This window comes from Sardina pilchardus, chromosome 1, assembly GCF_963854185.1.
Source record: "Sardina pilchardus chromosome 1, fSarPil1.1, whole genome shotgun sequence".
NCBI lineage: Eukaryota > Metazoa > Chordata > Actinopteri > Clupeiformes > Clupeidae > Sardina > Sardina pilchardus.
In genome coordinates this window covers 14,560,058-14,587,697 of record NC_084994.1, presented here as the reverse complement: position 1 = coordinate 14,587,697, position 27,640 = coordinate 14,560,058, and the positions used below count along the sequence as shown (strand labels likewise).

The 27,640-nt window shown below is 40.8% G+C and overlaps 2 protein-coding genes across 3 annotated transcripts in view; one reads left to right on the top strand and one right to left on the bottom strand.

Annotated features, from left to right (window-relative positions):
* LOC134076623 (NACHT, LRR and PYD domains-containing protein 3-like) overlaps positions 1 to 2,773 on the bottom strand; it is a 15,608-nt gene extending 12,835 nt beyond the window's left edge. The window contains exons 1-2 of the mRNA XM_062531769.1: positions 2,669 to 2,773; positions 435 to 604 (exon numbers count right to left, since the gene is read on the bottom strand). Coding sequence (XP_062387753.1) covers positions 435 to 574 — 140 coding nt within the window. The 5' untranslated portion in view covers positions 575 to 604; positions 2,669 to 2,773. The remainder of the gene's footprint in view (positions 1 to 434; positions 605 to 2,668) is intronic.
* A 1,961-nt stretch (positions 2,774 to 4,734) lies between these two features.
* On the top strand, positions 4,735 to 27,220 carry LOC134082736 (NLR family CARD domain-containing protein 3-like). Of its 2 annotated transcripts, none has more exons than XM_062538687.1 (9): positions 4,735 to 4,852; positions 10,635 to 10,807; positions 11,471 to 11,523; positions 11,842 to 12,000; positions 12,337 to 14,149; positions 20,405 to 20,575; positions 21,030 to 21,203; positions 24,291 to 24,337; positions 25,110 to 27,220. In XM_062538687.1, exons 2-9 carry the CDS (start codon positions 10,665 to 10,667, stop codon positions 25,640 to 25,642), a joined length of 3,093 nt encoding a protein of 1,030 aa, XP_062394671.1. In that variant the 5' UTR covers positions 4,735 to 4,852; positions 10,635 to 10,664; the 3' UTR covers positions 25,643 to 27,220. The 2 variants fall into 2 exon arrangements, with proteins under 2 accessions (XP_062394671.1, XP_062394663.1); XM_062538679.1 differs by having other exon boundaries at positions 11,839 to 12,000.
* The last annotated feature ends 420 nt before the right edge of the window (positions 27,221 to 27,640 follow it).

Here is a 27,640-nt window from a genome sequence, read left to right as displayed (position 1 = left end):
GAGCAGATAACGACAATGAATGTCATCGTGAACAAATCTGTTACAGGAGAAAGAGAGCTACGGTGCTACAGCAAGTGCTACAGCAAGTGTTCTGGGCTGATGTTCTCAGAACTATGGTGATGCAGGTGGAACTTGCCTCCCTCCGTCGGAGACTGACCCAGAGGTCCTGCTTGCACCGCAGGTATGTAGCACATAGCGCATCAGAGAGGCCATCATGACCATCATGCCGTGGGAATGATCATGAAAAGTCCCTGGACAATTCCAGTTTGGCTATCAATAATGTAATTTATAACAAGGCTAATCCACACAGGAGTGGTGTTGATGAGAGGCTCTAACACAACACATTTGTTTCAGATTCCAGCAAAAAACAGAATAGTGTGAATGTACTGTATGAGAATGAGTGGAGCAAGTAGGTCTGGGATCAGGAAACTCACCCTCCACCAGAGTGTGTTGGTGACCCAGGATCAGCCATGTCTTCAGCATTCTTCATGGTCCTAAAGCCGTGTGCTGCAGACTCTGGTCTGAGTGTCTCACTGGGACCTGCAGCCTCCTCTCTCTCCTGAGAGTCACTCATCCCAGCAGCAGTGGGAGAGTCTCTCTTGACCTGAAGAGGAAATATAGCTTTACATATCACACATGCAGTGTTTCCTAGCAGCAGTGGGGGTATTTAATCGTCTTCCTATTAGTAGGCGAGTTTGTGATGGCACAAAACTGTGCATCACAAGATGCACATGGTTAAAAATCTGTCCACGACGGCCTAGTTTGGCGTGTTTACGACTCGGCAGTCGATATCACATGGCCTCAACTTATCGCAGGAGCAAGGCGGGGCAAGGCGGCTGCTCAGCCTCTCTAGGCACTGCGGAGCCTAGACCCTGCCTTCATGACGTCAGGACTTTGCCCTAATTGGCTTTTACATCCCTGATGTACTGTATGTGCAGGTGTTTAGATGCCTCTTCATATCCACAAGGGTCCGTGCCTCATATTTCGTCAATTGGCTCATAGGCTAGTTGCACGAAAGGCCTCTCGGTGAGCTTGTTTGTTTCCTGTGGAGCCAGGTGTGTTTGAACCTGCCACTATTCTGAATGTAATTAGTGTCCTAATATAAAAGGGGCTTCGTCATAAATCGCTACTTCAACATCAGGCTGTAGCCTACAAAGTTTACACTTGTATCATAACACTTTCAGTTTCGTTGCTGCTTCAGGCTTGCACTGAATTTGAGGAAGTGGTGGGGGTATGGGGGTAGATTTGTGTCTTTATTATTCAATCATAAAAAAGTGTGCTTCAATCAAAAAATATATCTTCAATCAAGAAAAACATTCTCTTCTGTCAAAGAAAACACATTCATTCAAAGAAAAAAGTATTTGAATGCAAAAAAAAAACTTGTGACTCAAAAAATGCCTTTGAAAAACCTTTTTTCTTTGATTGAAAATGTTTTTTTGTGATAGAAGTGAAAGTTTTTTTTGTTTAAAGCAGCTTTTTTGATTGAAGTAATGTTTTTTTGTTTGGGCCATAATATGGGTAGGACATTTGTGTCTTTATTATTCAATAGAAAAATATGCTGCTTCAAAGAAATAAAAACAAATCAATCAATACCCCAACTTCAATAAAACTAAAAAAAAACTATTTCAGTCATTGAAAAAAAGTTTTTGAATGCCAAAACTGTTTAATAAGACCCAAAGAATTGCATTTGAACCCTTTTTTTCTTTGATTGAAAATGTTTTCTTTTTGGAGGTGAAAAAAAGTTTTAATGTGTTTTTACTTTTGATTTCAATTCTATCAATTCTATCTATTTTTTTGCACTCAAATACTCTTTTTCTTTCATTGAATGTGTTTTCTTTGACAGAAGAGAATGTTTTTTTATTGTATATATATTTTTTGATTGAAGCACACTTTTTTATGATTGAATAATAAAGACACAAATCTACCTCCATATGGGGGAGGTGTGGCCTAGGCTATATGCCGTAAAGCAGTCGAATTGTGTTGTTCTTTGGTTCGTACCCGAACCCCAAAGTTCCGTAGTGCCAGTAAAAGCGATACAGACACCATCAGGCTATGGCAGTCGTGTCATGCAACCTATTGTAAATCGATGTAGCCTACCATGACAAGGGTCTTAGAAATGTATTATAAAGGTTGAAAAACTACATGGTGTTGTTTTAAATCTTCAACTTAGATTTGACTGCCCTTGACAGAAAAGTCCCCTGGACGAGGGAAGTGGTGGTAGGCCTAAATATAATTTCCTGAAATGGGACATCGCAACCAACGACGCGCCATTAATGCTGAATTTCTGATTAACTGAACAATCAAACTCAGCAAACTATAGGGATAAACATATTGTTGTTGTTAATAGCTAGGCCTGTAACCCGTCAGTCAGTCTTGTAGCCCAGTCTATCAAATTCACAAAGGTCTGACGGTAGCCTAACTCTCCGCACTCGGAGCAGGAAGACGATGACAAATGGACGACAAACGATGAAAAGTTATACGAAACACTTCTGAAGGCCAATTACATGAAAGCCCATGAAACAGCTACTTGCGCCGTTGTTTGGATAAGCCATTTCATATTAACCTATTTCCGTTTCAGTTTAGTAAGCTGCTCCAGAACAAAAGGAATGTAAACTACGAACATATTTAGGCTACGTTGTAAAATAAGTAGCCTAATAGGCCTACTTACCCCGAAGTAAGCTTATGGAAAATATCTAGATGTATGATGCAAAAGAGATCCGTTTATCCTACACGTCGCGATAACTTTCTAAAATGGCGATTATTTAGAATTACCAGAGAATGTCTAATAAGGGGAGAAGGACCACTAGCGAAATACTTCCGCATGGTACTGCAACTAGAGGGCGATCGCGAGCAAGTGATGAATGAATGGGTAGCAATGGAGCTGAACCCCCCAGTACCACATTTGTCGTTATATAATTTTTTCTCCTAAAATTGCATTAATGCATGCGATGCAGGATAACTTGACTTGACAATCAGCTGAGCAATAAAATTTTTAATATGTGTTGTTATTCCTAAAAACCCTTTCAAAGTTTTCATGTCACGTGACACAAGCGAACCACTTTACGGCCATAGACCTAACAGAAGGTTCAGCTTCACGACGGTCGTAATCGGTCGCGAGTGTCGCGAGCATCCATGAGCTAAATGCTAGCATGTTACAGGGAAAACGGCCCATCCTATGAAAAGCAGAAAGGACATGAGTGACTTTTTATTTCATTTCCAGTGGAAAACCTATACTCAGGTAGCTACTACGACAATGTACATTAAGAAATGAAGTTGTCAACTGTGAAAAAAACGAGTTCTAGCCGCTTAGCCCCATAGACCACAATTCATTTATCACTTGCTCGGCAACGTCCCTAGCGGAATTTCAACAGATTGCAGGAACAATCCGGTACAATGGAGTTAATAGGAAGTGGACCGGCTCTCCCTAAAGGGGCTCTGGAATTACCTTTTGCTTTCGATTTCAGGATTGTTCCGTCTACTGCATGATGCGGCGCTAGGGGCGCTAATGTGCTAGGCTATTCTATATAGGCTACTGTATATTCATGTAACAAGTAGGCTACATTAGTCGTAACGAATGTAATAGAATAGCCTATAGATGAGCAATTGCAGTGGCATCATAAAGGCTCATTGTAAATCTGATTAATATGGAAAAAGTTTTCCGAATTCGGATTATAAACAGACTGTTTAACCAGCTCATTTGTTTCCAGGTGTGGAGCCAGTGTGCCGCTATTGCTATGTCATTAATGTAGACACAGACCCGCATGGGACTACTGTAAATCAGCGTTATGACGTGTGTTTCAAAAATGTTTAGCCTATTATTGGGCAAACAAGATAGTTAGTGTCAGAGTGCACACGTAAGGAGCAGAATGTAACAGAAAGATGCCGTTACAGCACAGCTGACGCTCCACACTAGGTTTAGCCTAAATGCATCCCCATCTTGCAAAGACTTCCCCATCAGAGATCAGTGATAACCCTTAAATAGGCCTACATCAGACCTCCAGACATATTCCAGATGGTCACTGAAAATGTAGAGGGCTGTTTTGATTTGGAGTTGATCAGTGAGGGGAAGTCCATAGCTTATGGAAAGCAACATTAGAATGTGGCAGACATGCTTTGACTATTGCCATTCTATGCTTTTATTGACTACTGTTTGCTTTTGTTTGTATTACGCATATTGAATAACCTCTGTGTATGAAATGCATTATATACAGAAAGCATTTCTCTTAATATGAACATTCATCTGGTAGAAGTTTATGAGGATATCTATAAAGGGGAAAAAAGTCCCATTCACCAGTAGTGTGATAATAGTGTCACATATTGTGGTCATTTTCAGGACTTTCAGGACAGAGATTTTGGCACACATCCCACGTTGTTCAAAGGGGTCAAATTAGAACAGTTGAGATATTCTCCGCTAAATGAAGCGCATACAAATCTTACCCAGGAGGACCTTTACTATTAGGCCTATGGCGAGGCAGTGGAAACTTCACCTCCTCTAGCCTCCCAGTCTTTGTTCAATAATGCAATATGCAACACATGTCAGACGCAGGGCGTCTATTAGTCTTAACAGTAGCCTGTCGTAGGCCTAGTGGTCTAAAATGTGTGAATTAGGCTATATTAATTTAACAGAACAGCTAATGACAGCAAATGCACACTTCCCTCTGCCCCGGCGTAGTGCCCCTTTACGCTGCAGTAGGCTATAGGCCGATCCCCTTCCACTGACGGTCACTCCGATATCGAAAGTGAAAGGTTTTTAAAGTCAGTGCTAACGCCATTTCAGAGTATGCGAAGACGGATGCAGATAGGCATTATTGGAGTCTTGGACATTTTATATTTTAAAAGGGCCTATTTCGTGGTGAGTATATGACAATTATTCTTGTTTGTTTTGTTTCGTAAAATTGCCTAATTGTTAAGAGGGATAGGTCAGGCTACTACACCGCCTCAGCAATAGGCTACGTTTCCGGGGCAACGGAAATGAAATAAAATGAGCACGACACAGAAAGTAGCATATTGTGTAGATGTTATTCCTAATTTACAAAGACGTTGTATCCCACTGAAAGCTAATATTTTGTCATTCGAAACCTACATCTGTCCACTGTCAAATTCAGTTTCACTCAGGTTCAGCTCTGAGCACAACCGTTCAGGAATTATTTAGGCTTTGCAAAAGTTGAACGAGCGTTTCATTCGTCCACCCTACTCCGTTTTCTATGAAAGTTAGCGGCGTGGATACTAAACCACCACAGTGGCTACGACGCACGACTTTGGGTGTGTCCAAACAACGACTTTGGGTGCGTTCGTAAATTCCCACTCCGATTGCTCCGAGCGACAACTAACCGTTCGTAAATTCGGATTTATCGTGTGCGTATTCAGAGTGTCCAACTCTCGGTGCGTCTAAAGCGTGTCAGATTGAACTTGCGAGCGCACCATTTGTAACACCTGTTTCCAGAAAGCGTTGTTGTTTGGTGGTTGTTCTGTAGTTCAAACAATGTTCTCTACGTCCGGCTACGTGGATGGTTGGGGGAAAAAAAAAAGTTATGCACGTTGACTAGAACGTCGACAGTGATACATTATGGAAATGATTGAAAATAAACCACAAGCTCACAATCAATGTTTCAATATTTCCGTCGTGTCCTTGTTCATAATTTAGTTGTCATTTTCATTGTAAGAAATCAATATGGTTGTATGGTGCAAAAGTGTGAAACATTGTGTGACGTTGCTCATTTTGCATGCCTGTGGCCGTTCAGGTAGCATCTGTTAGTTTATCTGTTGTGTATAAAAAATGTAGGCTAAGGTTTGTAGGCCTTCATCATTGTGACATGTGGCAGACAGGAAGACAAGGTACGCACACGTGTACAGAGAGCACTGGATTTGTGGAGAAGCCTACGACATTAAAAAGTGAATGGAAAAATTACAAAAAGAGTAAAGTTTAAAATGTATGAAGTACGTTCATGTTACATCTGTTCGCACAGCATTCTTGCTCTAGCTGACATTAATAAAAACGCAGCACCCCCCCCCCCATTCTTTTCTTTGAGGCTATTCTATGACTATAGATGGATTCCCAAAAGATGAGTACTGTATTTAAATTTGAGGGCTATATTTGCATATTTGGATTTCAACTTGCCTTACAGTGATGTTGTTGGTGTCAGAGATAGATAAGCTTACTGAATATCGGGACACTCAATCAATTAACCAATCATTGGCCAATAACCCTGATTTGATTTGATTTGATTTGAGTGATGTTATGTGATATGTCTTACATTAATTGAGTCCTCAATAGATGTTGGCATAGCTGCATGGTGATGCTTTTGGGCGTGTGGTAGGCTAGAGTAAACGAGCATGTGTCTGCGAGACCCATTCTCTGTTCTCTCAACTCAGAGAAAAGCAACGTGCTGAAGCAGATATCTGTGGTTTTCCTGTGCACCTGAAAGATGTAGCCAAAAGTGACAAAGAGGAACTTTTACAGGAAGACAAATGTTGGGTGCCTTGTAATTTGTGAACTTGTGATTTACCTACAAACACGTGCTGCAGTTTACAGTAAATGATTATCAAATGAATTGTGACATGCCGACTTAAAACCCTGTATTTAAAAACACTGTGTCCTGCATTTAGAGCCTTAGCTCAGCAGGAGAGACACTCACAACATGAATACAAACTGTGCTTTAGACGTTGCCGCGCTGTGTGTCTCTGAATCCTCTTCATACCAAGTCCAGGATTTCATAAGAAATCCCAAAACACCTTTGTTAACAGCTCAGCTTTAGGTAGTCTAACAGGCTTGTTTTTTTCTGCTGCCTGTGTGTGTGACAGTAAAGTTTTTAGTCTTTAGTTAGGATATTTTTTACATAAGGTGGCCGGTATCGACTGAGCAGACGCTATCAAGCGTATGCAACCAAGCAGCTTGCTCCGTCTGCATTATTTGCATGCGTGTTGTAGTGTCCAGTAGTGTCCACTTTTAGGCAGTCTAATAGGCTTGTTTGTTTTCTGCTGGACTCAGCTATACTGTGTTGTGCCGGTAAACTAGTCTTTTACTTATAAAGGATCTTATATGGGATATTATTTTGACATTAGGCGGCCGGTATCGACTGAGGAGATGCTATAGTTCATCAAGCCTACATCCAATTATTTGCTTGCTCTGTCTGCATCGTTTTCATGCATGTTCTGATGTCCAGTAGTGTCCACTCCACTCCACTCACAGCCTGTTGGTCCAGTGACACGTACTGTAGGAGCCAGTCGAAGCATGCTGGCGGGTTTTCCCAAAGCTCCGGGCTGTGTGTGCACTGAAGAGTCTTCAGAATCAGAATCCGCTTTATTGGCCAGGTTTGCGTAACAAACAAGGAATTTGACTCCAGTTAATCTTTGCACTCAAGTACAACACTCAACAATAACATAAAAAAAAAAACAATACAAAAGAATAATGGCAGTATATTATGTATAAGAATAAAGGAACAAATATAGTATGTACATTTACAAATAGATGTTATGGGTGGCCTTGTTGTCTCCGTCAAGGTATTCCATTAATGTTTTAGCTCATTAATTAGCATGACCACAAGTTAATCGCCTGGCACTTGCACTGCCACTTGAGAAGTTGAACATTTGTCAACTTTTGACTCGAGCAACATGAGCAAAAGCAACTTCATGCTCCCACAATCCTGTGTGGCAAAGCCTGGCGTAAGCCCATGGAGATTGAATGAGAAGCGGCAATACTCTCATAAACTACATAAATGCCTTACTGTGAAAACAACCCATCTCAACTCAATGGAATAAGGTATACTTACTCTCATAAACTACATAAATGCCTTACTGTGAAAACAACCCATCTCAACTCAATTGAATAAGGTATACTTACTCTCATAAACTACATAAATGCCTTACTGTGAAAACAACCCATCTCAACTCAATTGAATAAGGTATACTTACTCTCATAAACTACATAAATGCCTTACTGTGAAAACAACGCATCTCAACTCAATGGAATAAGCTATACTTATTCTCATAAATTACATAAATGCCTTACTGTGAAAACAACCCATCTCAAGTCAATGGATTAGTACTCTCACAAACTACATAAAAGCCTTACTGTGAAAACAACGCATCTCAACTCAATGGGATAGGCTATACTTACTCTCATAAATTACATAAATGCCTTACTGTGAAAACAACCCATCTCAAGTCAATGGAATAAGCTAAACTTACTCTCATAAATTACATAAATGCCTTACTGTGAAAACAACCCATCTCAAGTCAATGGATTAGTACTCACACAAACTACATAAAAGCCTTACTGTGAAAACAACGCATCTCAACTCAATGGGATAGGCTATACTTACTCTCACAAACTACATAAAAGCCTTACTGTGAAAACAACGCATCTCAACTCATTGGGATAGGCTATACTTACTCTCATAAACTACATAAATGCCTGACTGTGCATTACTGCTTTTTTTGTCTGCTAATATTGTATTATTATTATTGTTATTATTATTGATGATGATTATTATTATTACTTTAATTATTATTATTATTTATTTATTTATTTTATGTAAAGCACTTTGGTGCAATGCTGTTGCTTTTAAATGTGCTATATAAAATATGACTTGACTTGACTTCACTATATAAGACATACTTGCTACAGTTCATTGTGATGCAACTGAAAATAGTCAAAGCCCTCACTGCGTATATGACTGGGCATATCTCTGATGGTTTTTAGGTGACTTCTGCAACATCTCTTGTTTGTACTTATTCGAGGGAAGTTAGTTGTGTAACAGGATCCGGGGTTGGCCCAGCCTGTTCTGCTCCTTAAAGAGCAACTTGCAGGTTGATTTCAAAAATTAATTTATATTTCATCTTCATTTGTCTTTTTAAAAACATATAATGATTTAAAATAACCTATGGGCAGTAGTTCTATAGTAAGTCAGTAGACATTTAGATGTCACCATTGTGTCTGTTGTACAATATGTTAACAGCTCATACTGGTTGATATCTGTAATAAACTTCTAAGCTTTTGAGAACACTATTACACTGTTGTTGTGCAACATTTGTTGGTATGTCTTATTGCTTCCCGGTAGCCTAGAAATCTAGACGCCCCTAGCGGCAGCAAATGTAATTTGGCTGGTGGGGCAGTCTAGGCACGATCCATAGAGCTTAGGAGCTGAGAACTGGAAAATCAAGCGGGCCAATCACAGAGTGTATAAAGTCGGCGGGTGGGCTTAACATAATGGTGACTGAAATGCGACCAGAAGTTGCGACGGTAACGCATCCTGCTATTTGAAAACAAGCAGATGATTCGTTTAGTGTTATCCTATTGCGTGGAGAGGGAAGGTTACGCATCCTGCTACTTGAAAACAAGAAGATAATTCGTTTAGCGTTATCCTATTACGGAGAGGGAATTTGAAAGACAACTGTTTATCCCACCCCTCCGCTTGAGCCCTGACTACGTGAGTTCCCAGACCCTACATCTTGATGTGGGTCTGGCTCGTCAGGCTAGCTTCCCGGGCCTGTCTTTGAATCTTTTACCAACGCAAAGGCAAAGGAATGCAAGAGAGTATTCAGACTAGTTTTCACATACAAGTGTATGTACTACAAGTGTGAGCTCAAGTGCACTGCATACTCATTCCCAAAGTGTGCAAGGAATATATATTCAGAATACAACCGAGTATTCTTTTTCAGAAACTATTTAAAGAGGACATAGAATGGATGAATTGAGTTTTGCACTGTGTTTCCTGATGTTAAAATAGTATATATTTAACTTTGATTAAAAAAAATATATACTAAATTGCAATTTTACAAGACTAATTAAAACCATATATTTAGGCTGGGTATTGAAATGGTCTGTTTGACTAAATGGCACCCTCTTTGGCAACCCCAATTGAACTTCAATGGCTTTGCAATGTCTGACATCACAAGCAGGCTCTTTTCTAATTCGCCCATTTTTTTGTGTATATTTCTAAGTTCAAGATTTTCATATTGAAGGAGGACACAACCATGCCATGTTCATGATACCTCTTTGTTTATGCACAACCTCTCATAATTCATGAAAACCAAGAAAAAAATGATATCCATTCTATGTCACCTTTAAGATAACTGTCCATTGAGGACCTGCGGGGGGTCTATTTCAGAAATTAGAAACGCACATGTATTTGTCCTCCTGCTCAGCTATGCACTGGAGCCTCTCATTCCCAGTGTTTGCTCATCTGTGAAGGGTAGTGGACCCAGAGACGGACATCCCAGGTTCAGAAAGTAAACGTCCTGCCAAGTATTTGGTTCAACCATTTAGTAAACCAGCTCATCCTAAATAGCAGGCAGGTAGGTCAGATAATAAGTGAGATCACCTGTGTTAAGCTAGAAAGAATATATGGCAGGACTTTTACTCTCTGGAGCCAGGAATGTCCGCCTCTGAGTGGACCACTACTGATGCTACTTGTAATAGGTGGAGGAATTAGTGTACTGCATCTGTGATCTATAAAGCCGTGTTCAGACTGCAGACGAATCTGATTCAAATCTGATTCCTTCTCATAATCGGATTTAATGACCTGTCACTGTTCAGACTTCAAAAGTGACATCCGATACAAATCTGAATGGGCTAAAAATCGGATTTGGCTGGCAGTCTGAACGCAGCCTAAAGCTATCTTTTTTGTCTTCAGGTCTAGAGGGACTTTCCCACTGCTCCTAGGATGAGTGACACTCAGGAGAGAGAGGAGGCTGCAGGTCCCAGTGAGACTATCAGAGCAGAGTCTGCAGCACACAGCTGTGGGACCATGAAGAATGATCAAGACATGACTGATCCTGGATCACCAACGCACTCTGATGATGGAGGGTGAGTTTCCTGATCTCAGACCTCACCACCTTCTCCCACTCTCACACTTAGGCTACGTTTACACCGTCAGTTAAACGTGACCCGATTCCAATTTTATTTTTGCTCAAATGTTGCACAATTCCGATGTGCAGCATGGCCGTGTAAACAGGAAAAAAAGCAAGTGGATTTCAAAATGTTCAGATCAGACTTGTGTGTAAATGAATCTGATACAGTATAAATATATCAGATATGACGGATATGTGCCAATATGACTGCAGTCTAAACAGACAAATTGGACATTCCCTGTCATTTTCATCTTGCACATTGTTGAAGATGGCCACACGACTGGCAGAACGGTGTTGAAACAGAGATGGAAAAAGCATTTATTACTCTTTTCCATGTAAAGAATATTACCTGGTTCAATATTTTTTTTTCATGGAATTGCCCAATGCTATCCGTTCACTGCAGACACTGCAAACGACTCCATGTTTTGTTGTGGGTTTAATTCCCGACCACCTCCATTGTACCCTTCAGCATGATACTTTACCCTTAGTTACTCCAGGAATGGTATTCATTGACATACAGTACAGTATGTAAGCTGCTTTGTACAAAAGCGTCAGCAAAATTAATTAATAACTAAAAATAAATATATATATTTTTTTTTTTTGCTTATTGTGTGTTCAGTACTGAGCAGTTGATTGGTGGCCTAGTGCTGAGTGACATCAACACACCAACAGGTGAGGAGTAAATACAATATTTGGATTATTAAAGGAAACAGGATAGTGTTAATTAATGCAAGGGAACTATTACAGCACTGATGATTGTCAATACATGTAAATGAGCTGTGCTTGTCGTGACGACGAATACTCAAGAGAGGTGGGAGGTTAAATGTTTAGCTTAAACGTTACTCAAATGATGTTCTCTATTCCAAGAGAGGTGGGAAGGTAATGAGTTAAAATGTTTAGCTTAAACGTTACTCAAGAGAGGTGGGAAGTTAATGCGTTAAAATAGTTTAGTTTAAACGTTAATCACAAGATGTTCTCTATTCCAAGCAGATAATGAGGTCCTTAGGAGCGTTACAGAGAGTCCTAAACCCAGAACTCAACCATGTGTAATGGACAAACACGTAGATGTACTGGATGAACACCCAGGTGTCACAGAAACCAGCAGACACCTGCACACTGAACATCTGCCAATCAGAAAGAGGGAACTAGGTGTGTATACTTTTATCTGTTTTTTTATTATTCCTTTTTAGAATTAATGTTAATAAACAGAATAAGAGCAAATATTTCAATTAATACATTTATTTGTGTTTTTTGTTTATGGTATGTATTTATTAGTGATTGTGGATATAGGTAAATTTTGTCTACAGTGAGTTAATGTGTATATTAATATTTTAAGTATTTTTGGGACAGATACAAGTAAAGAAGTTAAGATAAAAGATAGAAGATAAAAAGAAGTTGATGTATCAAATGTTGTTGTATCAAGTAGTTAGTTATTCATCTGTTATTAACGTATTAACTGTTTATTAACTTATCACCTCTAAACAGATGAAGACCTGAAGCAAGGTATAGAGAAGCACAAAGCCAGTCTAAAGAAGATGTTTTGCAACAGATCTGATAAGATCCACACAGAGCTCTACATCACAGAAGGAGACAGTGAAGGGGTGAATAAGGAACATGAGGTCTGGCAGGTTGAATCAGCATCCAGAGCACAAACCACAGAAGACGCACCCATCAACTGCAATGACATCTTCAAGCCCTTACCTGGACAGGAACGGCACATCAGAACAGTGATGACCAAAGGTGTTGCTGGCATTGGAAAAACAGTCTCAGTGCAGAAGTTCATTCTCGACTGGACAGATGGCGTAGCCAATCAGGATATAGATTTTATGTTTCCCCTTTCTTTTCGTGGCCTGAATTTGGTCAGGGGTGATGAGTATAGCCTTCACAAGCTGCTGCTTGATTTCCACCCTGCACTGAAGGAGCTGAATGATGGTGAGGGATACAAAGACTGCCGGGTTGTGTTCATTTTTGATGGTCTGGATGAGAGTCGGTTACCTCTACATTTCCAACAGAACATGATGCTGTCTGATTTAAACCAAACATCATCAGTTGATACATTGTTGACAAGTCTCATTCAAGGAGCTCTGTTCTCCTCTGCACTCATCTGGATAATCTCACGACCAGCAGCAGCCAGTCAAATTCCTGTTGAGTATATCGACCAAGTTACAGAAGTACGAGGTTTCAATGACATACAGAAGGAAGATTACTTCAGGAAGAGAATCAGTGATCAGAGTCAGGCCAACAGAATCATCTCACACGTTAAAGCATCCAGGAGTCTCCACATCATGTGCCACATTCCAGTCTTCAGTTGGATGGCAGCCACTGTACTTCAGCAGATGCAGGAACAGGGAACCACCCAGGAAGTACCCACAACTCTGACTGGGATGCTCATACACTTCTTGCTCATCCAGACCACCAGGAAGGATCAGAAATATCAGAGTGGAAATGAAGTGGATAAAAAGAAACTTCTGGAATCCCAGAAAGAAATGTTACTGAAGTTGGCAGAACTGGCTTTCAGTAATCTGGAAAATGGAAACATGATATTTTATGATGAAGATCTGACAAAGTGTGGCATTGATGTCAGTGAAGCTTCAGTGTATTCTGGCATGTGCACCGAGATCTTCAAGGAAGAACCCGTGCTGAATCAGAAGAAGGTCTACTGCTTTGTTCATCTGAGCATCCAGGAGTTTCTGGCTGCTCTGTATGTGTTTCACTCTTATGTCACCAACAATCTTGAGGCACTGAAACCCCTAATCAATGAAGAACACAAAGATGATCCGGGCCTCTCGATTTTCTCATGTTTTCGATCCGTGCTGGGCTTACCGTCGCAAGATCATCTACATTGGTTGCTAAAGAATGCATTGGATGAGGCTTTGAAAAGCAGGAATGGACACCTGGATCTTTTCGTTCGCTTCCTTATGGGAATCTCTCTGGAGAGAAATCAGAGGCTTCTGAAAGGCCTCCTACACCACACTTACAGAACCGCAGACAGCGTCAAGAAAGCATGCCAGGACATAAAGAAGCTCAACAGTGAAGATCTCTGTCCTGAAAGATGCATCAATCTTTTCCACTGTTTGTTTGAGATGAATGATCATTCCATGCACAAAGACATTCAGAAATATTTGTCATCACCAAAGAATGTCAACCAGAAGTTGTCTCCTGCCCACTGTTCAGCACTGGCTTACATGCTCCTGATGTCTGAGGAGGTGCTGGATGAGTTTGACCTGAAGAAATACAACACGTCCGATGAGGGACGCAGGAGACTGATCCCAGCTGTGAGGTGCTGCAGAAAGGCACGGTGAGTTTCTGATGGAGATGGGTAAGCTTATGGGAAAACTCTTTGATCAGAATTATTATTTTTTTTTTTGTTATCAACTGTTTATTGAGTTTCATAAACAGGGGAAGGGGGGAAGGGGGGGGGGGGGGTGGCAAGACGGTTACATGAGAGCTAGATAGTAAACCATACACATGGTAAAAGAGTTTACAGAAAGAAAAAAAACAAAACAAAAAAAAACACTCAACAGCAATATGTATCACACATAAAGGCAACTCATTGCACAAGGGGCATGAGATCTTGGACCCTGCATATTAATGCCTCCCATTTTTGCAGGGTGGACACCTGGGCCTTGTTCAACCGGGCAGTATGATATTCTAAATTTACAATGCTATCAAAATAGTTTATCCAAAAACGTTTAAATGGTATACAAGGGTTGATCCATAACTGTAAAATAACTTTCTTAGATGCCGTGAAACCTGCCATCAACATTTTCTTTTGGATTATGGAATAGTCAAGGTCCGAGTCATCATTCAAAAGACAAATGTGTGGTGTCCTGGGGATAGTGATATCAAGTAACTGTGACAGTTCCTCCACTACAAATGTCCATAGCTTGGCAACTGTGGGACATTCCCAAAACATATGTAGAAATGTGCCGGGTAAGACATTACAAATATTACAAATAGAGTTAGGGGCCCGTTTCATTTTAAATCTCCTGTATGGGGTCGCATATGATCTATGTATACTTTTGTAGTGAATCAGTTGGTGGGCTACATTTTTGGAACATTGGGATAAGTTGAACCAAATTATCTCCCAGTCTAGGGGCTGATTAAATGTAGAGAGCTCCCTATCCCACATTTTTTCAATGGGTAGACATTTAGCAGAATTATTTAATAAGGCGTTGTAAATAAAAGAGACTCTGCCTCTCAAGCAGTTGGAAGGCTTAACCCATTCAAACAAAGGGTGGGGTCTCGGTGGTCGGTCCCACGGGACCCCATATGCTCTGAGTGCAGAGCGTAACTGAAGAAAGACAAAATATGACGAAGCAGGTAAGTGGAATGAGCTTTGGAGATTCTGATATGAACACAGGCTATTATCATCATATAAATCACTAAACACATTTATGCCTTGAGAGGACCATAATGGATTTTGAAATGGCTTGCCACCTGTCAAAAGTTTAAAGTTGTGCCAGAGGGGTGCCTGTGCACTGGTGAAGAGTTGAATATTCATGCATTTCCCTGCTTGTTTCCAGATATTCAAGGAGTGTGCAATTATACAACCCAGCCTTAAATTCTGGTTGGCCCTACCCAACCCAGCAAAAAGTAGATCCTGTAATCTATGAGGCTTCACCATAGCTTCTTCAATAGATCTCCAAGGTACTTTAGACTCTGGGTCAATCCAAACATGCAAAGCTCTAATTTGAAATGCCCAGTGATAAAACTGGAAGTTTGGAAGGGCAAGGCCTCCAAGTAGTTTAGGACGCTGTAATGTAGTTAGCTTTATTCTTGGGCGTTTACCGCTCCAAAGAAAATGAGAGATCGCCGAATGAATATCCTTGTAATAATTGGGAGGAGGGGCTAAAGGAATCATAAAAAATAAAAAGTTAACTCTGGGTAGTATGTTCATTTTGACTATGTTCGCTCTTCCTTGCAGAGACATTGGTAACCTAATCCATCTTTGGATATCAGACTGGATAGTTTTCATGACCTTGACAAAGTTTTCCTTCACAATTTGCGCAATTGTTGGGTGAATGTGAATGCCTAAATAAATGAAAGAATTCTTGATAGGGATGTATGGGGGTAGATTAACAACCTGTGATGTTTTGTTGAGGAGCATCAAAACAGACTTATCCCAATTTATCTTATAGCCTGAAAGACGTCTAAAATGATCAAACAGCTGTAGGACTTGGGGGACTGAGGATTCAACCCTAGATAAAAACAGGAGGATATCATCAGCAAAAAGTGATATATGATGATCCTTGTCATACAATCTCACAGGTATAATCTGTTTACTCTGCCTAACCATTTGTGCTAAAGGCTCAACACAAAGACAGAAAAGGATAGGGGAAAGGGGACACCCTTGACGGGTACCTCTCTCTAATTTGATAGGGGATGATATTTTTGAACCGGTCATTACACATGCAGTTGGGCAGTTATACAAAGTTTTAAGCATATCAATAAACTTGGGACCAAAACCAAACTTATCTAGGACAGCCCACATATAGTTCCATTCAAGCCTGTCAAAGGCTTTCATAGCATCTAATGAAAAAAGAGCAATAGGGTCAGGGGAGGAGTCAGCTGAGTTTAGAATGTGTAAGAGCCTACGTATATTGTCTGATGCTGTGCGCCCTCTAATAAAGCCTGTCTGATCAAAGCTAATCAACTTGCTTACGTATTCTTCTAGTCTGTGTACAAGCACCTTGGCAAATATTTTAACATCACAGCAAATCAAGGAGATGGGCCTAAAACTAGCACAATCAAGTGGGTCCTTTCCCTTTTTTAATAGCAATGAGATAAGGGCCACATTTTGATCTCTATGGAACTGACCAGTCTCCAGGGCATAGTTAATTGAATTTAAGAGGAGAGGACCAACCTTATCCCAAATAAGAAGGAGAAGTTCAGGAGGTAAACCATCCAGTCCTGGTGATTTACCTTTGTTAAGAGACCTAATGGCAATACTCAGTTCATCCAGAGTAAGCGGTGATTGTAATCGATCTGCTTCCTCAGGAGAAAGTTTTGGTAAATCAAGATCATCAAAGAAAGACCCACTCTGCATGTGATCCTCAGAAACTTCTGAGGAGTAGAGATCTGAGTAGAAATGTTTGAAGACCTCATTAACAGCTATCGGGTCTGTGAGGGTCAAACCATTTGGGCCTCTGATAGCATATATATTCGCTTTTGATTCATTTTCCTTCAGCCTTAGTGCTAGAAGGTGGCTAGGTCTCTCTCCTTCAGCATAGTATCTTTGCCTAGTACGTTGTAGCGTGAATTCTGCCTTTTTGAGACTTAGCATTTTATACTCAGAGCGCAAGGCAGCAAGTGTATTGGCTGTAGTATCAGTTGGATTTTGTCTTTGTTCTAGATCTAGGTTTTTGATGTTAAGCTCCAATTCTTCAAATCTTCTATTCCTAATTTTATTTAAATGGGATGAAAAAGAGATGCAAAAGCCCCTTAGAAAACATTTGGCAGTTTCCCATAGGATCTGTGGGTTATCACATTGGTCCTTATTTACTTCAAGAAATTCATTCAGTTTTTCATGAATCTGAGTTTCAAATCTCTTATCTAATAACAAGGAATCATTAAAGCGCCACCTTGTGGCCTTTTTAGGGATATCCTTTAGATGAATAGAACACAGCACAGGTGCATGATCAGACAGCAGAATAGGCAAGATGTCTGGTTGGGCCAAGTGGACTAGAGATTGGCTTAGAAATATGTAGTCAATTCGAGAAAATGACTTGTGCCTATTGGAAAAAAATTTATAATTTCTGCTACCTTCATTTTGAAATCGCCAAATATCAATGAGATTCAAGTCTGTAACAAAATTCTTAAGAGCTAAGGAAGACTGTGGATCTATGGAAGAAGAAGTTCTATCAATATCAGTCATGGCACAGTTAAAGTCTCCTCCAATAAGCAAATTAGAGTCTGGCATACCTATAAATTTATCGCGCATCAAGTGAAGGAAATCCTGATCAAGGTTGTTAGGGGCATAGACTGAGGCTACCACTAATCTGGCTCGGCATATAGTAACGACGGCTAAAGTAAAGCGACCATTCTCATCGCTGAAAGTATGTTGGACAGTCAGTGGAAGATGTCTTGCAGCCAAAATCAATACTCCCTTTGTTTTGTTAGAAGCACAAGAATGGGTTAGAATTTTAAAACGCCTGTTTTGAAATCGATGTACATCGCAGCTCTTTAAATGCGTCTCCTGAATGATAGCTAGTGAAACTTTTTTACGGAAGAGAAATTCCAGACACCTGGTTCTTTTGACAGGGGAATTCAAGCCATTTACATTCCATGTTATTACAGAAAGGTCAGACATATTAACGGGCCGGGAGAGATAAAGGCATAATCCAGTAGAGACGTGCTCATAATCAGAACGAGCGTTGAGCGTAAAAACACATTTTCACTCACTTTACCTATAATGTATATTATACACAAATAGTACCGTTTGCCAAAAGAAAACCAGGGAGGGATGAGGGAAACTATGTACACAGAACAATTGCAAGCCACGAGGACGCCAAATGCTCCTTCAGGCTTTGCAGAACACAAAATCACGTAGATCCGTGGCATTATCAACAGCAACGCAGATTGGGTCTAGCTCGCCGCAAGACCCCCCAAAACGCTAGCAACATGCTAAAGTTATAACACTCAGTTTTAACAAGCTAGTATCGTAAGAATAATAACGCAACACTCACGTAATGAAAACTGCTAAAGAATAAAGCAAATACTTTAAGATCTGATAAGGTCTGATATTCACCCATAATGTTTGTATTATCGTCGGTGTGTGCATTAGCCTACATGTCCATGAGTGGTGTATCAGGGCGAGAAGTTGCGTTCGCTCGGTGATCTTGGGTCTCAGCTGCAGAGGTTGATGGTTGAGTGTTAGCATTCAGTGGCTCGAAGATGTTCTCCACACTGACCGGGATGGCCGATGTGTTGGGATCCACTGACTGCAAGAATTTCTCGGCGTCAATCGGGGTGTTGAAGATGAGTTGAGATCCTCCGTGCTCCACTTTGAGGGTTGCAGGGTATAAAAGGAAGGACTTGAGACCGGCGGCCTTGAGCGTTTTGATCACTGGTGTGAATTATCTTCTCTTAGCAGCAGTAGGAGGGCTGTAATCCGGGAAAAAGTAAAGAGTGGCTTGACCATACTTGACTGGGGGAGCTGTGCGTGACCCCTTCAGAATAGCTTGTCTATCGGAATATCTCAGCAGACGGAAAATGATAGTGCGGGGTTTTTGGGTAACTCCAGACTTGCCAAAGTCGCTGTTGTATATGCGATGGCAGCGGTCAATCTCTATGTTGCGTCCAGCCAGGGACGGAATCCATTTGGGAAGGTTGGTCTGCAGGAAACCCACCGGATCAGATCCTTCAACAGATTCAGGAAGATTTATAAGCCTGAGGTTGTTTCGTCTGCTTCTATCCTGCATTTCAGTCAGGCTGTTCTGTAAGTGGACCAGCTTGGAGGCAGTAGCATTGAGGCTTGGGTTCTCTGCGCCTTGCTAGCGTGGTGGCTCACGTCCAACGCTAAGTTCCGAATGGCATGGTTAGCCGATGAGATCTCGTTTTTCAAAGATGTAAGTTGAGGTAGGAGTGTAGATTCCAGAACTTCCTTTACAGCCTGGGCCACTGAAGCATCAAAACTTCGCTGTTGTTCCTGAAGTGCCCTGCTAACTCCACTTAAAATGGCTGCATCAAGGTCATCTCTAGATATCGACTCTGTTTCTTTGGGTTTTTTCTTCGCTGGAGACAATTCCAGTTCTCTCTTCTGGCCACTTTTTGTTGTCGTTGAAGTCATAGTTAAGTTGGTAAAGATAAACTGAGTTTTAGTTGATTTTAAACGGTTTTGGGGTAAATCTCTGGGCGAGCTGAAGATTTTACACCTGCATCGCAGTCAAGATGTCACGTGACCTCTGATCAGAATTATTATTGATGTTGAAACTTGATGAGAAAATGACATGCGATAAATGATGATGCTGATGCTGACCATGCAATATCTGTGCATAACAGTTGTTAACCTTTTCCAGACCAGAGCTTGTCTACAGAGAGCCTTGCCACTCCCTATTAAGTTCTATTGTACTTACTTTTGGAGTACCACGCAGACAACATTGCCATTTTAAAAGATGTTTTAAATCAAATTAGTTACTCTAAAAAATCTAACACCTCACAATGTGTCATTTCTTTGCATCGCCTTTCCAAAACAACATTCAAACGACAAAAAATGATGAAATGAATGAAGAAGTGGATTTTGAGGGTTATACTGTAGCTCCATAGACCTCCATTCATTCTGCACTCATCTTGTGAGCGCCCTCATATGGAACCGGCGTGGAAATGCAACCAGTTCAAAAGCCGGAAGTATACCGAGAGTGGAGGTTCTCCCCTTATTAGACATTCTCTGTCCAGATCCACTCCAAGTTGTACAGTTGTGAAGGTCTTGGTGTTCCCAGACTAGTTGTGCACATTAATAAGCTCAAACATGCAAAAAGGTATTTTTTTCACAAGCCCCTGCTTCTTTATCATCAATGAGAAATAATTGGTATTTTGTCACACTGTCTTACAGACTTGCTGACTGCAAACTCACAGACAAGTCCTGTGAGCTTGTAGCCTCAGTTTGGCAGTCACCAAACTCCCTGGTGGAGCTGGACCTGAGTAACAATGACCTGGGAGATTCTGGAGTTCAGCTTCTTTCTAAAGGATTGTCTAGTCCCCACTGCAAACTGCAGACATTAAGGTTGGTGATTGCCATTTCTTTGGGAGGGTTGCACCAACAAGGATTTAATCAATCTTAGTTTAGGCTTAATCAAGGAATTGTAGGTCTAGGTTTACATTTGTGGTGTTTGCCAACAGGCGAAGTCTGGATGAAGAAAGTCTCCACTGCTTAAAATGGCTGACTAACTTGGAAATTAGATTCTATGTTCAAAATTCCGAACTAGCCATTAAAGAGTCCTGAATCAAGTAATGCCATTTTAGACCTGATTCATGTTCTCTAGTAAGAGGTCTGTGTTGGTAGCATACATCCCACTTCTGCTTAGTAAAGGTAAACTGGGTAGACCTGGACATTTCTGAATGAAAACAGACTTAATTCTTGCACACAGATGACGGGTGTTATCTCTCTGTGTGTGGTAATGTTAGTGGTAATACAACTCTCATCTCTCTCTTTTTCTCTTTCTCTCTCTCTCTCTCAGGCTGTCTGGTTGTCTCATCTCTGCGGAAGGTTGTGGTTTCCTGGCTTCAGCTCTGACTCCAAAGTCCTCCCATCTAAAGGAGCTGGATCTGAGCTACAATCATCCTGGAGAATTGGGACTGAAGCTGCTATCTGCTAGCCAGGAGGATCCTGAATGTCAACTGGAGACACTTACGTATGTACAGAAAACCTGCTTAGTCTGTCACAGCACCTGGCCACAACTATTTTATTATTATAAGTATAAGTATAAGTATATATCCTTTTGTGGTCCCGTGAGGGAAATTCTTTTCTCTGCATTTGACCCAATTTAACGGAATTAGTGAACACACACAGCACACAGTGAACACACAGTGAGGTGAATCACACACTAACCCAGAGCAATGAGCTGCCTGCCCAACCAACGGCGCTCGGGGAGCAGTGAGGGGTTAGGTGCCTTGCTTAAGGGCACTTCAGCCGTATTATTAATGAACCTATACAATACTAATACCTAATTACCTATATCATTAATTTCCTATTAATATAATTAATAATTAATACGGCAGGGTGCAATGTTCAATTAAACAGGAGCACTGATTGTAAGATATGGCCCCAAATGTGTCCGGGCCCATGCATACAGTAATAGGAGGTCAATGGCTGAATCTCAATGCCAACCCCTCTGTGGAGCTACCGTATGAAGCTACATTATTAATGCATTAGGATATATGTGTATATGACCTATCAAACAACTACTTGTATCAACATTAAAACGTAAGGAAAACACACACATGGTAAAATCATTTAAAACAAAGAATAATAAACAAGAAAACATAAAAGACACAAGATGGAATAAGTAAAAGACAGATACAGAACACAGTGCATGTATGGTGTCAGATTCTTCACCATCCCGCAATGCCACAAATACACAAATTCCTCACAGTTGTTGTACTGTAGATTAGAGCTCTTGATAAGGTTCTCCCCACTGGTGCTGGTTACAGCGGTCTCTTTGCTTATCGTTGACGATTCCCAGGAGCCTGGCATGCCCGGGTGTGTCTTCTGTAAACTCTGTGGCTGGGCCGGCGCCAGCTGTTGAGAAACAGACTACCATTGGCCAAGCTGATAACAGCCTTGTTTGCAATGTGTGCTGCACCTTGTATAACAGCCACAGATGGCAGGAAGTTAAATGGTTTTCAAATATTTGTGTTGTAAGGCTTTGCCCGTGGCTGTTAGAGACCTTCTCTCTTTCCAAAAAAGCCATTTGGTTATGCATAAATCCCCAGCTGTAACGACTATCAGTATACATTCAAACATATTACATGCTCTGAATAGCTATCAGTTCAGCTTGTTCTTGGGCAGAAAAAATGACCTGGGAGGGAGTGAGATTCAACTGATTCACTACAGCCAGTTCCTATCCAGACCCTAAACGCATAGTTGAGCCGTCAACAAACAAGATCAGGTCAGGATTCAGAAGTGTCAGGGTGAGCTTTAGTGTACATAGAGACTCCTTCACAACAATCATGCAACACATGAGTCACGTGTGTTAGGGTCTATAAAACATGCTGATATGTAGGCCAATGTGAATGCCATTTGTTTATAGAGCGCTTTTGAAAAAAAAAAAGAAAACAGACACACACACACACACGCACGTACACACACACACACACACACACACACACACACACACACACACACACACCCACACCCACACACACACACACACACACACACCCACACACACACACACACACACACACACACACCCACACCCACACACACACACACACACACACACACACACACACACACACACGCACACACAGCAGCTTCCACAAGCAAAGACTTGTTTATCTTCTGGATCTAATTGCTTAGATAATTACAGTAGGCCACTGGTCTGTACAGTTGGCCCTCTCTCCAGTCATGCTCTGCATGTTGGCCCTATCCCCTGCTCAGCCTCTTCTGGTAGTGGATACTACACCTTTGACGGATAATATGATTTTATGGTTAGTGGCTGAGCAGTACAGACAAGTAGAGAACATTTTTTTTTTTTTTTTTTGGTCCAGTCTCCTGTTGTGCAAAAGAGGAAAGCAGTACACACATCTGTCTGCACAGACATGACTTTTAAAGAGGCTTTTATGATGATGACAATAAACCAAGGTCTGTTGGACAGGTGTCCAATCTTTTGGCATTTACACCTTAAAGGAATTCGCCACCCAAAATTGAAATTAAGCTAGTCTCGGTCACCCCCAGAGTTAGAACAGTGAAAAAAACCCGGTTAAAATCCGTCCGGGCATTCTCCTGCTTTGGGAGCAGCGATTTTAGCTTTAGCTTAGCACAGTTGCTGTAGATGAAGGGTGTCAGTGAGCACGTCCTCCAAAAAAGTGACCGAGACGTCTACATTTTTTTCTAAATATATCTTGGGAGCCGTGTGTTCAAAACGAGTACAAATCATAATGCAAAATCGAACGAGACTATTACCTGGGCAGATCTTTACTTGGAACTATATTCAGCCTCATCGCCGACGAAGCACCGCTAGCTAGGCGCAAAGTTCTCATAGCAGTCTTGTAAACTCCCAACTTCTAGATTCGACTGGAACTTCACGGGATGGGATTCAAGTGGTGCTACGTGAGAACTTTGCGCCTAGCTAGCGGTGCTTCGTTGGCGATGAGGCTGAATATAGTTCCAAGTAAAGATCTGCCCAGGTAGTCTCGTTCGATTTTGCATTATGATTTGTACTCGTTTTGAACACACGGCTCCCAAGATATATTTAGAAAAAAATGTAGACGTCTCGGTCACTTTTTTGGAGGACGTGCTCACTGACACCCTTCATCTACAGCAACTGTGCTAAGCTAAAGCTAAAATCGCTGCTCCCAAAGCAGGAGAATGCCCGGACGGATTTTAACCGGGTTTTTTTCACTGTTCTAACTCTGGGGGTGACCGAGACTAGCTTAATTTCATTTTTGGGTGGCGTATTCCTTTAACTAAATGAGTATTTAGTTTGAAAAAGACCAGATCTACTCTGCAGCTGATGTACACCATACAGTCTTAACTGTATGTCCTAATTGGTACCATTATTCTAAATCTGTAGTAGTCTGCAGTCTGATAGCGTTAACATTATAAGAGCCTGCTTAATATAGTATTGACATACTTTTAATTTAAACCCTTCTCAATTACTGTTTACTTTTGCTGTTGTTCCTGTGTTGTTGATATAACTATAACTTTTACACTACTAATGTGTGTGTGTGTGTGTGTGTGTGTGTGTGTCTGTGTGTGTGTGTTTGTGTCACAGAATTGACCACTGTGCGGAGATCAGATTGAGACCAGGACCACGGAAATGTAAGTCTATATGGCTGTTTCTCTTGAGATGTTGACTAGTATGGACTCGACAGCAGAATGTGATTAGAAATTATTTGCTAAATAAATGTCAAAAGTTCCGTGAAGGGTTTAGAATGGTGTACTGGAAGGTTTGTGCTTGTAACTGTTTGTGGGGACACAATCCCTGGCAAAAAAAAACCCAATATATTAATTCACCACTCATGGACTAACTTTCTGGTAATGTGAAACATAGCTCGAAGAAATTTACAAAAATGATAGTAATATTAAGGAATCACACAATCTTGAGGGGGAAAAAAAATATTTAGAGAGAGATTTTCTGTGAGGATTATTTATGTATCAAAGCAAATTAATTCAGTTTCAAGTTTATGGGATTCTGTTGCAAACTTATGAATTCAATTTCCAAATATACTGTCCAGATATGTTTATTCAATAATATTGCTAAAATTCAGCTATTCAAATAAAATTGAAGATCTTCTGTTTCAGTTTGTAGTGGCACAAGAATCACTCCATAACAGTGTCTGCTAAATGAATACATCTACATATAAGTGTTCTCTCCTCTTGTCTGGAAGTGTGTGTGTGTGTGTGTGTGTGTGTGTGTGTGTGTGTGTGTGTGTGTGTGTGTGTGTGTGTGTGTGTGTGTGTGTGTGTGTGTGTGTTGTAGCGGTGGGATATATTATGAAGTACTGATATGTGTGTGCGTGTGTGTGTGGGTGTTTGCCCCTCCCCATATTCTGATAAGGATGTTCTCTCCTCCCTCTCCTCTTGTCTGCAGATGCCTGTGAGGTCACCCTGGACCCAAACACAGCGCACAAGTATCTCTCTCTCTCTCAGGGCAACAGAAAGGTGACGCATGTCAATAAGGAGCAGCCATATCCACACCATCCAGAGAGATTTGACATGAAGTATCAGCTGCTGTGCGCAGAGGGTCTGTCTGGACGCTGCTACTGGGAGGCGGAGTGGGGTGGGGGTGGAGTCGGTATAGGTGTGGCCTATAAAAGCATCCAGAGGAAAGGGAGGGGCGATGACTGCTGGCTGGGGCATAACGCCATGTCCTGGAGTCTGAACTGCTCTCCGGGCAGATACATAGTCAGGCACAATAAGACCGACAAACATGTGCCGTGCTTCCGCTCCAGAAGAGTAGGAGTGTTCCTGGACTGGCCGGCCGGCACTCTGTCCTTCTACAGCGTATCCTCTGACGCACTCACCCTCCTTCACACGTTCCACTCCACGTTCACTGAGCCCCTCTGTCCAGGGTTCTGGGTGTGGGATCATAACTCCTCAGTGTCCCTGTGTCACATCAAATAATCTCCCGGGTCACACAAGCTCCTCCTCATGCCACGGGTTCATCAGATTAGATAAGAACGTTGCTGTCATTGTAGAGAGACATAGGAAATGCGGTTTGTGCGGTTTTTTTGAAGTACAAAAAAAGCAAAATAGTGCTTTTGTTTAAGAGCCATAGACCTACACATATTTGCACTGCTCAGGCAAACAACCTGCAGATATTGTCATGGCTAAATGTAATGCTAATACCAAAAGGAGAAGTAGCTACTTGCACGTGTCAGTTTATTGGCCTGGCACAAAAGAAGATGCATAATAATGTGTGACTAATCCTTTGAACTGGGCTCAAGTTCAATAAAAATACAAATTCAAGATAGTGGAATGTGATATGCAGTTGGTGCAGTATAAACAGTGTAATACATATAGTGCAGTGTAGACAGTAGTATACCGTTAAAGTGGTTTACAGTAACATATCGTTGACAAAGTGGTTTACAGTAATATACCATTAAGAGAGTGGTCTACACAGTAATATACGTTGTATATACGCTGTATAACTGTTGACCACTTTGCTGGTCATTATGGGTGCACCCAGTGAACAGCAACATTTCCTTAAAATAAATGAATATATAGTTTTTATATATGTATATTTTTTTCAGGATTACATTTGAATAAACTAACCACATAGTACTACCAGCTTTGAAATAAAATGAAAATACACATATCATATATTTTTAGTTACTTATATCACTAGATTTTTTTCCAGCCGCAGTACTCTTAGTTGTAGGAAGCTAGGAGGATCCAAGAGGTTCATTTGGTCCTTGGTTGAAATATAATGGAGGCTACATTTTTTTCCACAAAATTGCATCTGCTACGCAATTTCCATCACAGTGCCTTCAACTTTAACCTACTGTTATTTGTTTGTTACTTAATATTTTTGCGTTGCTGCTCACGTTTTGGAAGTGCCGCTGTGCCGCTGCTGAATACTTACAGTAGTAGGGGAAACACTGGTTAAAGCCTGTCCAAGGTCACACACACGTGTCCAAGGTCGCACACTTTCATCCGTGTGCTGGCTAATGAGATGGTCAAGTGTAATTCATTTCATTGCTACGGCAACAACAGTCATCAGTATTTAAATACCTTGGCCCTAAAGAGTAAACAGTGGAGTCACCACCACTACCAGAAGAACAAGACGACTCATCCGTTTACCACCTCAACATAATAGTATACTCTAGCTCATATGTGAAAGACTCCTTGAATAAATGAAGAAATGTAACTTAACTGAAAGTTTATTCTAGCCAATGTGTTCAATAAATTAAAATTACTTTTAAAGTAACTTTAAATTACTTTTAAAAGTAACTTTAAATTACTTTTTAACAAATGCAGTCATTTATTTAGGATTAACGTGTATGTTTTAACTTTTGTTGTGCCGTTCTTTGCATATTTTGACAGTAAAGCATGCGAATGCTCACAGTTGAGAAATGGCGTTTACAGCTACTGGATACCTTTTCATCTCTTTGGTCAGATATTTCTTCAAATATTGAATATTGAAGACATGCTTTGTATCATTTTCAGTTTTACTTATTATTCATTAAAACCGATGCTTGGAACGCTAAAACCTGACTTCAGAGTTTTCTTGAAGGAGTTAGGCAGGCTGTAAAATTGTGTTCGATACACTCCAGGGAGACAGTACAAGGTTCAGTACTTGAAGCTTCATAACTCTGAGGACATCTGGTGGTGAAAGTTAAAGATAGCATTGTGTCAAACAGTTTCATACTGTAGATATTACATGGATGTCTTTGAGTTGAAGATGAATACAGTTTGAATATTAATTAATGGATAAATAAATAATGACATAAATACTGTAACTCAGCCTGTTTGTATAACACAGATACAGATGTTTTATCAGAGTCCAATCTTCTTTTCTGCCACCTGTTGGGGAAGTAGCATTATAGCCAGGGAAACAAAAAAAATGTATACGGTCATAAGGAAGGCTGGCTTCGTACATGTATGTAAAAAAAGGCATAA